The sequence below is a fragment of the Poecile atricapillus genome, chromosome 21 (assembly GCF_030490865.1).
Source record: "Poecile atricapillus isolate bPoeAtr1 chromosome 21, bPoeAtr1.hap1, whole genome shotgun sequence".
NCBI lineage: Eukaryota > Metazoa > Chordata > Aves > Passeriformes > Paridae > Poecile > Poecile atricapillus.
The window spans coordinates 1,238,480-1,255,000 of record NC_081269.1 but is presented as its reverse complement, the minus strand read 5'-3'; the positions used below and the strand labels follow the sequence as shown (position 1 = coordinate 1,255,000).

The 16,521-nt window shown below is 56.5% G+C and overlaps 1 protein-coding gene across 3 annotated transcripts in view; it reads left to right on the top strand.

Annotated features, from left to right (window-relative positions):
- Nucleotides 1–4,877: 4,877 nt before the first annotated feature.
- RAP1GAP2 (RAP1 GTPase activating protein 2) overlaps nt 4,878–16,521 on the top strand; it is a 49,301-nt gene continuing 37,657 nt past the window's right edge. Inside the window, exons 1-2 of one of the 3 annotated variants that reach the window (XM_058854279.1) lie at nt 4,878–4,923; nt 14,638–14,673. In XM_058854279.1, the coding sequence (XP_058710262.1) occupies nt 14,651–14,673 (23 nt within the window). In that variant the 5' untranslated portion in view covers nt 4,878–4,923; nt 14,638–14,650. Of the gene's footprint in view, nt 4,924–11,225; nt 11,400–13,782; nt 13,876–14,637; nt 14,674–16,521 lie in introns of those variants that run through there. The other 2 variants (XM_058854277.1, XM_058854278.1) reach the window with 2 other exon arrangements.

Genomic DNA, 16,521 nt, shown 5'->3' with positions numbered 1-16,521 from the left:
GATTTGGGGCCAGAACAGCACTTTTGGGAAACAGCTTTCAGTATGGTTTAAAGCTCCTTGAAGTAACACCTGACTGCACATGTGGTTTGCTTCCTGAGCCCCCTGCAGCACCCAGGGGCTCTGGGAGAGAAACTCCAGCTCCGGCAGGTTTTACTTTGAATTTATGGGAGAATAGTTCTGCCAATTCTGCCGGGTGGGTTGGATGGGTGCTTCTACAGCGAGCAAGGACCGTGACAGACCCAGGGGCGGAGTCCAGCCCCCAGATTGTGCAGATGTGGCTCCCGTTCACCCCTGCACACTGTGAGGGGCTGGGTGAGGGGGGGGGCTTGGGGAGGGCCAGGGTGACAGGGTTTCTTTCCCCCGGTGGCCGTTTCCGAGTCACTTTGGGATGCTCAGCGCAGACTTGTTTGTCTCTTTGAATGTGTTTGAAAGGCTGGGAAACGTACATTTTCCTGGAGCCCCGGATGGGATCCAGCTGGTCGGGGCGAGACTCCGGGGTCCGCAGAGAGGTACCGGGGGCGTTGTGCAGCCCTCGGGGCTGCCCCGGTGGGGGCCTTGCGTAACGCTTTACATAAGCGGGCAGAGCCCCCCCGCACCTGGCCGGGGCCGGGCCCCCCCGGGTCCCCTGGGTGCCGGAGGGGGCGGGAGCGGAGCGCAGGGACAGGCGCAGCCGCCCCAGCCCCGGGACCGCTGCGGAGGAGCCGCCGCCGGCTCCGAGCGGGGTCTGCGGGCCCCCCCTGCCCGGCGGGACCCCCGGGATGGCCTCGGGCAAGGCGGCGGGGGAGCGGCGGTGGGAGCTGGTGCGCTGGTGAGTTCGGCGGGCTGGGGGAGCTTTCCCGGCAAGGGGGACCCGAGCTGGAGGCCCGCAGGGGCTGAGCTTGCCAGGCGGTCTGGGCTTTAGCGTGGGGGATGCTTCCAGGCTGGGAGAGGAGGAGAACCCGGGCTGGGGGGATCCCGGGTAGGGTTGAGGGGACACGGGACCTCGCCATGGATCTGGGACCCTGAGGGGTGCTCCGAGGGGCGCCGCGTGGTCCCGGCTGGGGCGGGGGAGTCCCGGCGGGGCGGCTGCTCCAGCCGGGGGGGACACATGGGGTGCAGGGAGGGGACGGGTCCGTGCTGGGAGGGGAGATCGCTGGCAGAGGTAGAGGAGTCTGATCCCGAAGACATTTTGCGTTTGGGAAAGGGTCCTGCCCGCTGAGGAGGAAGCGTGGGAGCGGCAGCGTGCCGGGGATGGCGAGGTCTCCTTATTCCCGGGGAGTCCCCGGGACTCGCGTGGCGTGCTGAGGCTCCTCCATCTCTGGCGGGGACGGGGCTTGGCACAGGGCACTGTCTGTGCCCGGAGCAGCCGGGACGGGCTGACATTGAGAACAAGCTTTGTCTGTGTTCTTTTATGTTGAATTGTGCAGTTTGTGACGTCCGAAGCTTGTGACTTTTGAGCAGGGCGCTGCGGCGATGCCAGGCCGGGGCTGGCTGGCTCCGTGGGGATGCTGATGGAAGCGCTGGGACGGGGCCCGGGCTGGGCCCTGGGCGGGAGCAGAGCCCGAGCCAGGCGGGCGCTGGGTGCCTGCACCCCAGCCGTGGGAGGGAACCCCTCTAACCGAGACACGTCGGCAGGGTGGGAGCCAATGAAGCTTTTTCTCTCTCCCTCCCTTTCCCCTCCTCCTTGCAAGGACACTTTTTTCCTTCACACACTTGGACAAACTGTTATAGCAGCTGCATGGCCTGGCTCTCTGCATCCCCACTGCCTCACCCCCACTTCCCAAGGGACACCCTGGCTTCCCTGCCTCTGCTCTGTGAAGGGTTATCATATACCAGAGCTGCAGAGAGCATTGGCATTGCACCGTGCTTGCTTTTAACCAGAAAGCTGGCAGGTCACTCTGTGATGGGGATGCTCAGGGAGCCTTTTGGGTTTTCTTCAGCTGCAGTGGGAAGTCACAGTTCCTGCACTCACTGCCCCCAGCTCCACAGGACCCCACAGTGCTGGGCTGAGTGGGCTCAGGCAGGTCGCAGAGCCCAGCAGCAGCAACTGGGGAGTTCATGGCACTTTGTAACATCCCCTTGGCCCCATTCAGATAGTGAGGGAACATCCCTGCAGTTAAAGTTGAGAATGAACCTCCAAGTGCATCCATATGCAGAGAAAGGGACAAGAGCTCTCTCCGGCTCTGGCTGAGGTTCATGGATACTGCAGCTGTGTGTGCATGTGTCTCCAATCAGTACTACAGGGGCTTTAACTTATTAGTTACTTGCTGATAAAATTTCATGTTCAGAGGAGTGTGTGTGAAGTGCAGCTGACGGCTGGGACGGAAGCAGGCAGCAGGATTTTGTTCCAAAAGATGGAAACAACTGCAGTTACCAGAATTTTACTCACTTTATAGGGAACACATACTCTTCTATCAAATTCATAACCATCAATTCACTTGACTATTACCTGATAAGCCTCAACATCTGGCCTGGCATTTGAAGGGTTGCTAGAAAGGCCTTACCTTGGCCTTGGAGCCAGTGACAGCCTGGGGACGGGGTTGGTCTGGGGGGTGGGTGGGTGCTGGGGGCAGGCTGTGCCCCAAGATGATGGTTCTGAGCAGGGGGTGCTGTACCTCTGTCCCCTGGGGCTTTAAAGGGGAATGTCCTGTGCTCCTTTGGAAATGTTTGTTCTTTGCTTTCCTGCACATGGTGGTTACTGGGGCCTGTGGGACTGGTCTGAGGGCCCTGTGTGGCTTGGGGGCTGGACAGGGGTTGCAGCTGGCATCAGCCCCACAGATACCCATGAAAGGTGCAGGGACCTGGTCTCAAGAGAGGCCCTGTCCCAGACACGGCCATGTGCCCATGGGTGCATGGGCTGGTGGGCACTAAGGGATGAAGGCATATGGGCTGTAAAGTGATTTTCTGCTGCCACTGAGGAACGTGGTGGTGTAGGATGTGTGGCTGCAAGTGGCACTGCCAAACCAGCCGCTCCTGCATCCTGCCGCTCCCTCCCTGCAATCCAGTGCTGATGAATATTTCAGTCTCTCTGGATGTTATTTTTAGGTACGTGCGAGAAGGCCGCTTTCGCATTGAGGAGAGGACACTGACAGCGTTCCAGTGGCTCTACTCGCCCCAGCAGCACCGCATTGTCAGTCGGGCAGACCTGGGCTCCCCCAGCAGGTAAGGGGGGCTGCTGGCTGAGGGCTGGGAGCTGTGGGGAGCACTGGCACATACCCTGCTGCTTGCTCTTTCACTAGCCCTTGATGTCTTGACACAGGCCTCCTGAGCCCCAGCCTGTCTGTAAGCTGTGATACAGCTGATACATGAGCCCTGTGATACATTAACATCTTGGGCTTTGCTTTAAAATAAAGTTCCAGGCACAGCGGTTACACCAGGAGCTGCAAACACCACATAAGAGCTGTTTAGTTTAAAACAGTGGAAAGGACAAATTACCACCTGCCTGCCCAAACTTTTCTTGTAATCTCCCTCATGCTTTTGGTTGAGGATCCACTTTATGCATGCAGCTTTTGAGATTTACTTAAAAAACAGATGGGAGCCAGGGGCTGTGTTTCCTCCAGCCATCAGTGATAATTGGAAAATATCTGTTCTGATTCCCTGATTTTGTTTGGTGCTTAAACTCTCCCCTAGGGAGCCCCATCCCAGGCATGTTCTGTGGCTCTCCTGCTGATGCATATGCATCGCTGTCGGTTCCCATCCCGTGTTTGATGATAAAACACCATTAACATAAAAGCCTTGTGGGCCTCCAGACACACAGAGAGCAGCACCTGTTCTCCAGCCTGCGAAGAGCTCTGGAACATGCTGAGTCCCCTAGTGTCTGTGACACTAAAAGCTCTTCCTTCTCCGCTTCAGCAGCAGTTTTGCTCCAAGAGCCCTTAAAGCCCTGAAGTACTTATCTGCCTGGAATTGCATGGGTGAGAACAACAGTGGGAGTGCAGAGGAAGGAGGTGCCCAAAAGACTTGGATTTCCCAGGGCAGGAAGGGTCCTCTTCATGCAGGGCAAGCAGGGTGCGGACGGAGGGAGGTGACATTCACACCTGGAAGAGACTTGCAGGGGCGTGAGGGAGGTGCCAGCTGTTCTCGGAAGGAGCCATGACATACACGCTTACTGCTGCCATCTGCTTCCCGTGATGGGAATTCCTCTCCTGCCGCTGGAGAGGCTTTCCAGAAACTGGAATGACTGTTCTGTTTATTGATTTTAACTAATTTTTGCAAATTGCTTCCAGAGGTTCTGTTAGCCTCACCCCTGATGTTCATGTTTCATTTGGCACGTGCAACTGAAATGCGTGTAACAATTTATAATTAATGTTAAATGCTGTTTGGGTTAATTTCACTAGATTCATTTGATTTCTCTAGGGGGTTAATTTAACTGGATTCGTTTGATTTCCCAGAGGAAAAGTCACCCGGAAGCTTCCCCCAGGCAGTTACCTGGAGCCGTCTGGAGAGTCTGTGGGACACCAGCGGCCAATTATGAGCAGTGTCTGTATCTCTCTTATCGGGATGAAATGTTTGTCTCCAAAGGCAGCCCAAATGTGAACTCTGGCTCGGCAAGAGCAGCCGCGGGCACTGCAGGGGCACAGGGATGCTGCGGGCCAGGCCGCCTGCTCCAGCTCCTGCTCGGAGAAATGGGAGAGAGGAGACAGCGACGGCGAGGGTGCGCTCCTGCCTTTAGGCCCCTTAGAGGGGGCAGGGCAGGGCGGCAGGAGCCGGCTCTGCCTCGGCAGCCTGCGGGATCCCTGGCCCGCAACGGAGGGGGGGGAGCGCGTCCAGCCCTGCCCAGCCCTGCCCAGCCCCGCACATCCCTGTCCAGCCCCGCACATCCCCGCACATCCCCGCCCCGCCCCGCCCCGCTCCGCCCCGCTCGGGGCTGGCTCCACCACCTCGGCGGGATCCGCAGGCAGCGAGCGGCGGGCGCATCGCGGGGCTGCGGCTCCATCCTCGGCGGTACGTGCGTGCTCCTGGCTGGGGAGTCCCGCAGGGAAGCGGCTGAGCGCGGGGGGACCCAGCGGAGCCGCTTCACGGCTCTCGGCTTCTCCGTCTGCCTTCGGAGCCGCGGTGCCACGGCAGGGGCTTGGGGGTGGGAACCGGGGGCTGTACGGGGGCTTAGGGCCGGGGACGGTGGACCGGGATCCGTGTGTGAAAGGACGGTGAAGTGGTTGCCAGCACGGCTCTTAAATACTGACCATTCGAGAAGGCGATTTCCAGCAGACCCTGCAGGGCTCTGCCTGCTGTCCCCGGGGGTCGGCGGGGTGATGGGATCCGGTGGCGTGCGGGGAGCTTTGCCCTGCCTCACCCGGGCACCTCCTTGCCCAGGGAGCCCCAGGTGTTTGCACAGCAAAGGGATGTCTGAGCCTCCCAGTCTGCTGCGGTGATCCTCCCCACCGCTGTCCGTGTGTGAGGCTGCAGCTCATCCCTGACAGGGAAGCAGAGCAATGTCTGCTCACCAGGCTGAGCATTTCTCTTCATCCTGCTCATTCCCACAGGCAGAGCACCAGTGTGCCTGGCGTGGAGCTGCACAGAGCCTGTGAGGGCTGTGAGGTGTTGCTTGCATCCCTGGTGAATGCAGGGTGTGAGATGGATCCTGCCAGCTTCTGCCGTTTTCTGCATGCTCTAGGCTCTGCTGTTTTGTTTAAGACTTCTTGTTGCTTTAGCAGCAGAAGGGACATAATATCTGTCCACAAGGCACGATATGCTGAGGGTTGGAATCACGCCGAAGAGTTTAAATTCAGATCCAACAGGCGGTGTGATTGCAGGCAGCAGGCTCGCGCTTGCACACACCACGTTTCACAGATACTGCGTTCTCCCTCTGCTGCTGGTTCCTCCCACTAGGGACGATAACCATAGCAGCAAAAATGCCTTTAATGGCTTTTTCTTTGCTTGTTTGTTTTATTATCCTTCCTTCCCTTCATCCCTAAGCATATCTGTATGGTAGCGGGGTTGTGAGGGCTGCTCAAAGAGGCCCTCTGCTGCCACTGCTGCTGCCTGGACCTGGTCAGATGTTCTGGCGGCTGGAAGCTGCTGCTGCTGTGGAAACAGGAACAGGACTTCAGCAGCAACAGGAGGAGAGACATTTTTTCCAGGAGCTAAAAACAGCTCACTCTCCACAGACAGTTTTGCAGTTTTGTGGGGGTAGATGAATCCCTGCTTGGAGTTAACATCTGCCTCCAAGTTGGATGCCAGAAAGACTGTTTATTCACTGTGATTTGATTTCAGCCTGTCTCTTGCAAAACCTACCCAAAATGGTTGAAAAATACAGGTGATGTTGGCAAGAGGTAGCAGGACTTGGAAAAGCTCAAGTCCAAGCTCTGTGTGCCTTGTTTGCAACATTCAGAGTGTCCACACACAGGTTTGGCCTCAAACTGAGCCCTGGCTGCTGATGTCTGACCTTGTGCCAGCACAGCTCAGCCTCGGGCAGCCACTGACTCCCCATCAGCTGCTGAGCCCGGGGTGCAGGGCAGGGGCGTCTGAGAGGAGCAGCCCATCAGGGGAAGGTGCCAGGACACATGCTGGGTCACTGAGCCCGGTGTCCTGCTGCTGCTGCAGGCATCACAGAATCATACAGTCACAGAATGGTTTGGGTTGAAGGGACTGTAAAGGTCATCCAGTTCCAAACCCCCTCCTATGGGCAGGGACACCTTCCACTAGACTTTACTGTCTTGTGTAACATTTTCACAAACATTTTGAGTCTCAATTAGGGGGTTGGGGTTTTTTTGGTTCCTTTATTTCCGTTATTAGGAAACTGTTCCAGGGATTGATTGTGTTGAAGATTAGAAAACTCCTAATTTCCAGCCAAAGCATGCTCAGGTTTCTCTCATTCCCATGCTTTCATCCCGCCCCCATGTTTTCCCAGCCCTGGTTTTCAGTTTAAGCTGTTCTTTTTCTGTCTCTCCACAATTTCTTCATTGGCTACAGCCACCCCCCTGCTCCATGTTTGTTGTGTGAATTGGGCCAAATGCTCTCTGGTTCCTGGCACAGCTGCCAGTGCCAGCCTGCCACTGGGAACAGGTTTTGTGGGAGGTTTGTCCCGATGCATCCTCCCTCCACCAGCCCCTGCACTGCCTGGGCACACGAGCAGTGAGCTCCTGCTCCTCCATGCAGTGGGGACTGGAGCGGTGTGGGATGTGCAGTGGATATGCAGGTAGCATGGTGACAGTGCCCAGGGGCCTGGGGCTGGCGTGGCAGGGATGCCACCAGGCACAGAAGGGAGCAAGGTGGGGCTAGTGGTGCCTGCCCTGTCTCTGGAGCATCCTGTGCAAGGCACCCACCTGGGCATTGTGTGGATACACAGCAACCTTCTTGCTAGATCCTGGGTAGGTTCTGCTGTTCCCCTAAAGCATCCTCCCTCGGGCTCCACTAGCATAGGAAGGGGGTGGTTGGAAGAGGTGGAGAAAACAGGCACAGAAAATCTGTGTGCTTGATCAGGTTTTTCCTAGAGAGAGCCTTTTCATGCCTTTTCATGAGAGAGGAATTTCATGCCCTTGCTAGCAAGGCAGGACTCTAAAATGGGTGGACTTGAGTAAAGAAGCAACTCTATACATTAAATTCACAGTGGGCTCAGAGGAATTCAATGAGCCTGGGAGCCCGTGTGCTGAGTGTCTGCATCCAGGGCTGTGATGAGACATGATCTGTGTCCCCCTGCAGCAAAGAGCTGGTTCCTGTGATGGTGGGAGGGACCAGTGGGGCTTTGGGAGCACAGGCACCTGGCCAGTGTGGGGGCCAGATCGTCAGCCAGCACCTGTTGGTTTCCTGGGTTTCTCTCCTCTGTGCTGGCCACTTCCTGGGCTGCTGGGAGAGCTGGTGCTGCCCTACCTGGGTGTAAGTACCTCCCTGTGCCAATTGCCTGAGAAGTGATGCTTTGCAGGTCACATGGTGACTTCCTCCAGGATCTGTTTTGTAGCCATTTCCACAGAAATGAGCAGGAGTTATCAGATCACTTTAGACATAGGGATGAGTCCATGAGCCATCAATGGTTTCTTGAGAATGTGGAAGAGTAGCTGGAGCATGGTTTGCAGCTTGAGCTGTGCATGGCCTTGGGCTTGGGATGGTCTCTGGCTTTCCTGTCCTTTGCCTGAAGCTCTCCTCTTGGGTGACACACAGTCCCCCCTCCCCAGCCTGGTTGCGGAGGGAGCCCTCTCAGTCCTTCTTCTCTGAAGCCGTTGAGCAGTGAAGAGCCACCCCTGAGAGCAAGCTGGGCTTTGTGGGAAGCTGCACTTAAGACATCAAGTTTTTCTCTTCACTTCAGCAGTACCATAAAGGGGAGAAAATAGTGTTTAAAATATTCCATGAACTGAGTCAGAGGTAATTTGGACACTGTTTTTCTTTGCTCTGTAGGTCAAGCTGATGATGTGTACAGCATGTTCTTCCTGTCAGGACAAAAACCTAATACTTCTGTGTGCCCACAACCTTCTTTAAGATCATAATAGGAAGCTGAATGCCCTCAGAGTGCTGCAGGCAATATTAAAGCACTAATGATGCAATCAATCTCTTACCCCAGTAAGAAAGGGAAGAATTATGCTGCCCTTGCGGGGCACAATCCTGCTCTGAGGTGTCACCAGCAGTGTGGCACTGTTCTCAGTAGGCAGGGGCTGCTCACCAGGCTGGGTCAGAGCAATGAGATCCTGGCTCTGGCAGAGGCCCCTGGGAGATGTTAACTTAGACTGGTGCAGATGGTGATGAGGAGTCGTCCTCTCCCAGGGTTTTCTTCCCTAATTTTGGCTGCTCGGTTACGATTTGGCTGTGCCTGCTCTGAAAGGAGGAAGGTTTTTTCCTTTTTGTTTTTGAGCCTGTGTGAAATACCTCAGGGGGAAGAGGGGAAGTGAGAAAATGTCACTGCAGAGTCTATTTCTGGAGGCACACCCCTGCGGGTGAGATAGTGCTGGGCAGGCGGTGGGCACCCGGCAGTGGGGGAGGCTGGTGGCCTCGGGGGTGCTGAGGTTGGGTCCTTGATGTATTTTTAACCTTTGCCTGGTTCAAATGCAGTTTGTCACCTGGATCTGTTGCGATTGATGGGGCCCTGGGGGGCTGCCATTTGTGTGGGGATGGGGAACAGGAAGAGCTCCATTTCCACCACTGCCAGCTATCCCCAGGTACTGGAGCAGGGTGAGGTGGGCTTGTGCAGGGGCTGCCCCACACCCCATGCAGGAAATGGAGATGTTTCCCTATGGCTCTGTGCCTTAGCATGACACGAAGAAGAGCTGCAGGAGTGATTATGATCTAGTGACTGAGGTGACCTCCCAGCAAAGGGGAGTCAGGTCCTGCCTTGTCCCTGTCAACCTTCCTGCTCCTGGGTCACCTTTGACAGCTGCAAGTTCACAGGGCCAAAGCAGCAGAACAAGATGCAGTAGATGGTGCTGCAAGGGGAAAGGTCTAAACTGGCCATTTCTCTGGGACTCTCCAGGTTGCTCCTGGTGTGGTTCCAGCTAAGGTCAGTGCTTCCCACAGCCACTATCACCCCTGTCCCACAGCTCTGCATTCAGGGCTGTGCTGGGGCAGCCCCACTGGGTCTCATTCCAATGCGTGGCAGGGCCTGGCTATACCCAGAGCTTTTATTTTCAGACGTTAATTGTGAGCAGCTTGGTAGAGCTTGGCAGAAATCAACTGGGAGGAGTGTAAGGAAGACATGACCTGGGGGAAGATGAAGCGAGATGATAACGTCACACTACTGTTGATGCAGAGCTTTGACACAGATCATACAGGCTGGAACAAATGTGCTCCAAGCAAATGACTGCTCCAGATATTTTGTAGTACCTGAATTATGGCTTCAAAGCCTGCAGCATGGCTTTGGATTTTTTTTTTTTTTTAAATAATGTCCTTAAGAGTTCTAAAATTCAAAGAATTTCCATCGTTTCATGCCTTTAAGGCTGTGGGCAGAAAAGTAGGAGTTGAAATAGCTGGATTTCAGTCCAAGTTTTTTCTATGGAGTTGTGTGATTTCTGTCTCCCTATACCCTCTCTCTGCCCACTCCTTTCTTTCACACATCAGACAGAATTCAAATGTCTCTCAATTTAAAGCTTTTGGGTGCTTGGATGAGAACGCTGGGCTGGAGCTGCCTCTGACCCAGGAGCCAGCACTGTGTGGAGTGCCAGGGCAAGGGGATGCTGTGAGTCTGCACCAGAAGCTGGCGTGGATCACTGGGCTAGGAGGTGAGTGGTGGGATTGGACCTTGCAGTCAGAGGCTCTTTCTGGGCTTTGAGCTGCAGTGGCTCTGGGACTCCTGGATCCAGTGGGCATGGCAGAGGATGTGTGGCTGAGCAGCTCGTCCCATGCTGGCTGTGGCGCACGGCTCCACTCTGGGGTTGTGCTGTGGCCCCAGTACAGCCAGGCTCCCCCTGCCTCTCCACGGCTGAGGCGGCTCGGCTTTCCCATCCCTCCTCCTCCTCACCTGATCCCCTGGCGTAGCCCAGCTCTGAGTGGGTGCAGGTGGGTGCTGGTGTTTGGTTTGGGGAGGTGAAAGGTGTGAGGACACCCGGGCACCAGGTACAGCCTCTGGGCACAACGCCCCACCCTGCAACCGGGCTCATCTCCCTATGGCTCTGCTGTGCCCTACAGTGCCCAAAGCATGATGCAGGGAACAGCATCTGTTTCCTTGGGATTTGTGATGGATGGGAGGTCATACCCAGCTAGATGTCAGCATTTCCATTTCCATGGGATTTCTGAAGCCGGACTGTTAAAGAACAGGGGAGTTTTGGTGGTGATCAGGCTGCAGATGCCATTTCAGCCTTATAGAGCTGGGGAACCAGAAGATGGAAAACCTGTGTGCCACAGGCAGCTGCATGGGAGCTGGTGGGAGATGCCTTGCTGGGCTCTGGGATGGTGGCTTCTGTTTGCCATGAGAGATGAAGTGATGGGGTTTTTGCTTACTGAGGTTTGATGCCTTTAGTGGGATGCTCCCTGAGGGGCAGTGGAGGGATGGGTGGAGGTTCCCCTACCAGGGAGCCAGCCTGGTGCTATGACTGCAGCGCTACCACTTGGGGGGCAGAGAGGGAGAGGCAGACCACCACGCTGCCACCGGCGCCCCTCTGGATCGGGCCTTAGTGGCCGGCACAGCCTCAGGGCACGATGTTTGTGGCGACACGGTGTCCGTGGCTCAGCCGCGCTGCCCATGCGGCACTGCTGGTGGTCCTGCCATTAGGAGAAATACGATATTTGCAGCGTGAGGTTGCGAAAAGCCTGTGGCCGCTAAAATAAAAGGAAATGACTTTTTTTGTGGTTGTGTGTGCGCGTGTGCATGCGCTGCCGCGCTGGGGGCGGCTGGACGGGACGTGCTGGGGTCCCCTCGCCCCAGCACCGGCAGAAAGCGCCGATCTGGCCGCCCCTGTCCCATCCCCGCCGCCCCTGTCCCATCCCCGCTGCCTCCGGCAGCACCGAGCCACCAACATGTTCCAGAGGAAGCGCAGCGTCTCCTTCGGCGGCTACGGCTGGTGGGTGCCTTCCCCTTCCCTCTCTCTCTCGCTACCGGGAGCCATGTGAGGAGCTTTCCTTGCCTCCTTTCGGAGCAGGAATCAGCGGCGAGGTGCAGAGCCCTTCCCCGCGGCCGGGCGAGGGACCTTCTTGCCCTGTGCCAGCAGGAAGCCTGGCACAGCTTCAGCCCAGCAAAACCTCGTGAGCTTTGCGGGTGATGGCAGTGAGGGGACCTCCCCGAGGGCTCGGTGGGCTCCGGTGGGCACGTACCTGCGAGAGTGCCTGCCCCTGCACCCTCCTCTCGCTACTTTCCCTGCTGCCTGCTCCTCCTGCACTCAGACAGCGATGCTTACAGCCACCTTGGGCACCTCGGGGCGTGCAGCAAGCTCCCTCTCGGTCCAGGGCAGGCTCCCAGCACCACTGGCACCTCCCTGGGTCATCCGTTCCTTGCCTGTCGTCAGCAGAGCAGCACGGCTGCTGCCTGTGCCCCGAGTTCAGCCGGACTGTTTGCTCCTGTCTCTTCCCCCGAAGAGGTGTTGACCTGTAGGGAAACAGGTTAAGAAAACGACACCGTTCTCCCTCTGCCCTCTCTTTAGGTCTCCTTTCTGAGGTGTTTTATGTCTGTTCCAAGTTTGTTGGTTGTGATGGTGTTTGGTGCTTCGGGCAAAAGACTGCTCTGCCCCCTGCCCGCTCCGCAGCGGCTGCAGGGGCTGGGACTGGACAATGGCAGCCCCAGGGCTTTGAGAATGAGGTGTCGTGGACTTGGAGCTGCCTGAGACCGGCTGGGGGAAATGCTGAGTAACTGGGCCGTGGGAGGGCAGCTGGCGCGCCGAGGCTTTCGGCAGGGTCCCTTGGGATGGAGTGCACGCCTCCCTGAAGCCAAGAGAGCTGCCTTGGCTGGATTGTGTTTTTTTTACATACGAAGGGAAAGGGTGCACTTGGATAGATTTCTGTGCAAATAAGTTTTGTGATATGTGGGCTCATTTTGTGGTGGCCAAACCGCAGCCCTTGGCCAGCTCTGCCCCGCGGTCGCTGTTGCGAGCAGTGGCTCTGGGGCGCTGACGGCCCGGGGGGCACCCCGGAGCTTCCCTCTGCGGTGGAGCAGAGCCGTGACCCTCCTTGGCACAGCATTCAGGGCCGGTTGAGCTCTGCTCTGCTCCTTTCCTGCTGCGCTTCGGCAGCTGCAGGGGAAAGAAAACCCGGAGAGTCGCTCGGAACACGGGGTGTGCCAGCGGGTGGGGGCTGCGCTGGCTCTTGGGGGCTGCGCCACCGTTGCAGTTGGGGCTGGGGGAATAGGACATGGCCTTTTCTTTAGATACCATGCCAGGGTCTGCATGTGAAAGCTGCGGGGGGAGCTCCGTGCTCCATGAGATGTGGGGTGAGCTCCCAAGGGGCTCGGTGCGCTTCTTCCCGGGTCCCTGGGGAAGACGCTGCCTGGAAAGCCCTCTGCGCTGTGGGAGAGCCCTTCCCTGGGTGTTCACTGGAAAAGAAGGGGATCTGCCACAGTCCCGCACCTGCACCTGCATCTTCTCACGGTCCCGGCCGACCCACCCTTCCTGTGGGGCTGCGTGTGAGGTGCCTGGGCACACCCAGCCGCCTCCTGCTGTGGCTGCACTCGCTATTTCCAGCCTCTGCTGGGCTGGAAATTGCTATTTTTTTCCTCTTCACCAGCTGCATCTGCTGCCAGCGAGGTCCCGGAGCAGTGCGTCCATCTTGGGGGGCAAATGCGGTGCCCCCAATCTGGCTGTAGGGATGCACATGGTGTGCAAAGCCATCGTGAGTGCTGCCCCCGGAGCTGGTGCTGCCCAGGGCCGGGGAGCCCCAGGGCTGTGGGGTGTGGGGAGTTTCGCTTTGCGGCCCTTGGAGCAGGGCAGGGCAGACAAACGGCTCTCACAGTAACACTGCAACTGCGGTTTCCCAAACATGGCAGTTTATTTCCGGTGTGGTTTTGTTGTTGTTTTTTTTTCTCCACTTCTCACTCTAAGAGGCCAAATAACAACAACTGGTTTTTCTTCCCGTGGTTCCGGATGGAGCCACTCGTGCAGCTCCCATTCCAGGACAGGTCCCATGGGAGCTGCCCCAGCCACCCACTGTCCCTGAACTGCTTTGCTGCTGAGCTTGGAAACCACTCTGCTCCCCAGCGTGGTCTGAACTTCAGCATGATTTAATGATCAACAAGGTCTGGGCAGCCTTGTAAGGTATTAAGTCACAATAGCAGGTGCCCTAGATCTATTTTTAGGAGCAGCAGTGTGCTGGTTCTCCAGAGCAGAGCACAGAAGCTGATGTTTGGGGAAATGCCTGGAACAGAGCTCCTGTGGCCATGGGGTTTTATGAGGGTGAGGTTGCTGCAAGAGAGGGACCCTGGGAAAGGTAATGGTACCTGTACCTCGGTGCCTGCCAGGCTCAGCCTGGTGTGGAGTGCTGGGGACCCGGCCCCTGTGCCACCTGCGGGTGCAGCCCCTCCTGGCTGTGGAGCCCAGCCTGGGGGTGGAGAAGGTAAAGCTGCAAGTGGGGGGGAAGGTGTATTTCTGTGGCCATGCCATATCCTCCTGTGATCACAGATTTGGGGGGTGTTATTTTGCTGTTTGATCTTTTTTTGAGATGTGGAATTGATTCCATGAGGCAGATAACAGAGCATTTTCAGTGACTGCCAAAAGACATTGTTTTGCATTTTGAGACATTACTATGATTTGGATTAATTAATATTAATATGACTGTAACCACAATGATTCTGAGGAGATGAGCACTCATTACCAGTGCCAGGGAAATCAGTGAAGCAACTGGGGCTCCCGGTCCCATGTGAGCCAGCTAGGGCTGGGAAAGATGGGGCTGCTCTGTGTTTCATATGCCTGGGGCCGGGTTGCAATATGTGGGGTTTGGTGGGATCTTCCCAGCACGTCAAGGCTGTTTGTAAATCTGTGGTTTGTGGCAGCTGGGCTTTGGAGAGAGCTGGGACATAGACAATGCCCACCTCTGCTCCCCTGGCATTCCAGACTGGGAGACAGCAGTTCTGCACCAGGAAAGAACTAGGGGGATTTTTTCTTGCTTGCTGCCAGGCTTCATTTTGGGTTAAATCTTCGTTGATTTTGTTTTCCAATGAAGTCTTTCTGTGGTGATCATTGTGTCAGCTGGAGCGCTGGCACCTCCAAAGGATGTGCTGAGGTCGTGTTTGGCAGCAGCCCCCAGTACCCAACCCCCTCCCAGCTACATCTGGAGCCCCTGTGCCTGCAGTAACACTCTCCTCTGCTCTCTCCCCAGGATCGACAAGACAATGCTGGCCAGCCTGAAGATCAAGTGAGTACCTGGCTCTTCTCTCACGCAGTAATTTCCCGTGGGATGAGTGGTGCTGGGAGCTGGCTCAGTGTGTGGAGGATGCTTTCCTGGGAGCTGGGCTCCAGCTGGTGTAGTGGAGTCCAGCCATGTCCGCCCACTCCAGGACATGCGTTCGTGCTTGTCCCACAGTCTGTTCTCCTGAAAGCCTGAGGTGAATCAGGCACTGGGAGATTACAACAAACACGGTGACAAGGTCGCTGTGAGATCAGTGGGCTGAGGTGTGCAGGGGGCAACTCACAGGGCACCAGCTCTGCCTCGGGGGTAGCAGGGGTGGGAATCAGCAGGCCAGGCTGGCACTGAGCTTCTGGGTGTAAATCCAGTCTGGAGGTTTTGTATTTTGGTTTTCAATCTGGAGAGGTGGTGAGTGTCAGTGGAACAGTGGGTGCCTTGTACCCAGCCCCTCTCCTGTGCTGCTGAGAGGCTCTGGGCACTGCTCTGGAAGGGGTGGAGATGCTACTGGGGTCAAGGAAGGTCTGTGGACAGGCAGTGTTGCTTGGTGGGTCCATCTTGGATTTGCCACATTGGTGGGTGGTGTGGGCTGTGTAGCTCTGGCAAGGTGGTTGCTGGCACAGGACCTGTGCTGTGATGGAATGAGTTGTGGGAGGTCACCATCCCTGCTGGGATTTGTCCTCAGCTGCTGGGGAAGGTGATGAAGGTCTGGGAGTGGTAGCACCGATGCTCTCTGCTCCCCCAGCACTTGTGGCTGTCTGGCACCTGCCTCCTGTTCCCACTAGCTTTGTCCTCCCGGCTGCACATCCTGGATACTGATCCCTTCCCTCCCACTGTAGTGCATCCTCCCCTCTTCTGCATTCCAAACGAGCTCCCTGGGTCGGGGGTTCCCCACTGTGAGCACATGTGCAGCTCCAGCACTGTCAGCTTCACCCTGTGCTGATGCAGAAATGCTCTGGCCAAGCCTCCCCTGGGCTCCAGGCAATGCATAGGGTGATGGCTCATGCGGTTTCCCTTTATAATCATTGTGCAAATTATTCATTAATGGAAAAGTATCCAGAAAGCCTGGGGGAGCTGCTGCCTGAACAAGCTGCTGAATGCCCATTTTAAATGGCACAGCGGAATCGCTGGTGCTGCGCTCATTGCCCAGGTTGTGCTGAACTAATGAGAAGTTTAAATCAATGTTTACCACTTTGGGGAGTGGAGGGAATCCTCTGAAGACTTTCCTTTTCCTGTGAAGCTGAGAAGGACTGAACTGCTCCTTGTACTCTGCTGTACACTGTGCTCTGATTTTTTTCTAAGGCTGTGGCAACAGTTCTGTAGCAGAACCCCCCCGTACCCTGCTCTCTCCCCCGTGCCAGGCAGCTAATGCCGTGCTCGGGATGCTGTGCCAGTGCTGTGGGCACACTGCCATGCTCCTGCCTGGGCAGGGTGAGGGTCTGGGGCCACGTTTCTCTCTGTAGCTCTGCCTTTCCTGCCCTGGCCAGAGGAGGGAGTTTCCTTGGAGCTTTTGATGAGCATCCACTGATGGTTGCAGCTAATGCTTCCCGCAACCCCGTGGTGCTTCTGGTCTGTGGGTAGGCTGCTTCATTAAGTGGTTCTGTAATTGGGGCTCATCCAGAGCCATGTTTCGTATTCGTAAAAGCTTTTAAAATTATAAAAATATGATAACCCCAAACTTTCGGGTTTTTAGCGTCCTCTTGTTATTGCTGCAGCCTCTGTCGGAGTGTTCTGGTTTAACCCGTGGCAGAGGCACAGAGGCACCAGGCATCGGAAGTTTTCTTTCCCTGTATAAGTTACTACCGAAAATCAGAGCTGCTTTCCGCATGCCCTGGAGCTCCTCAGGGAGCCTGCAGACAC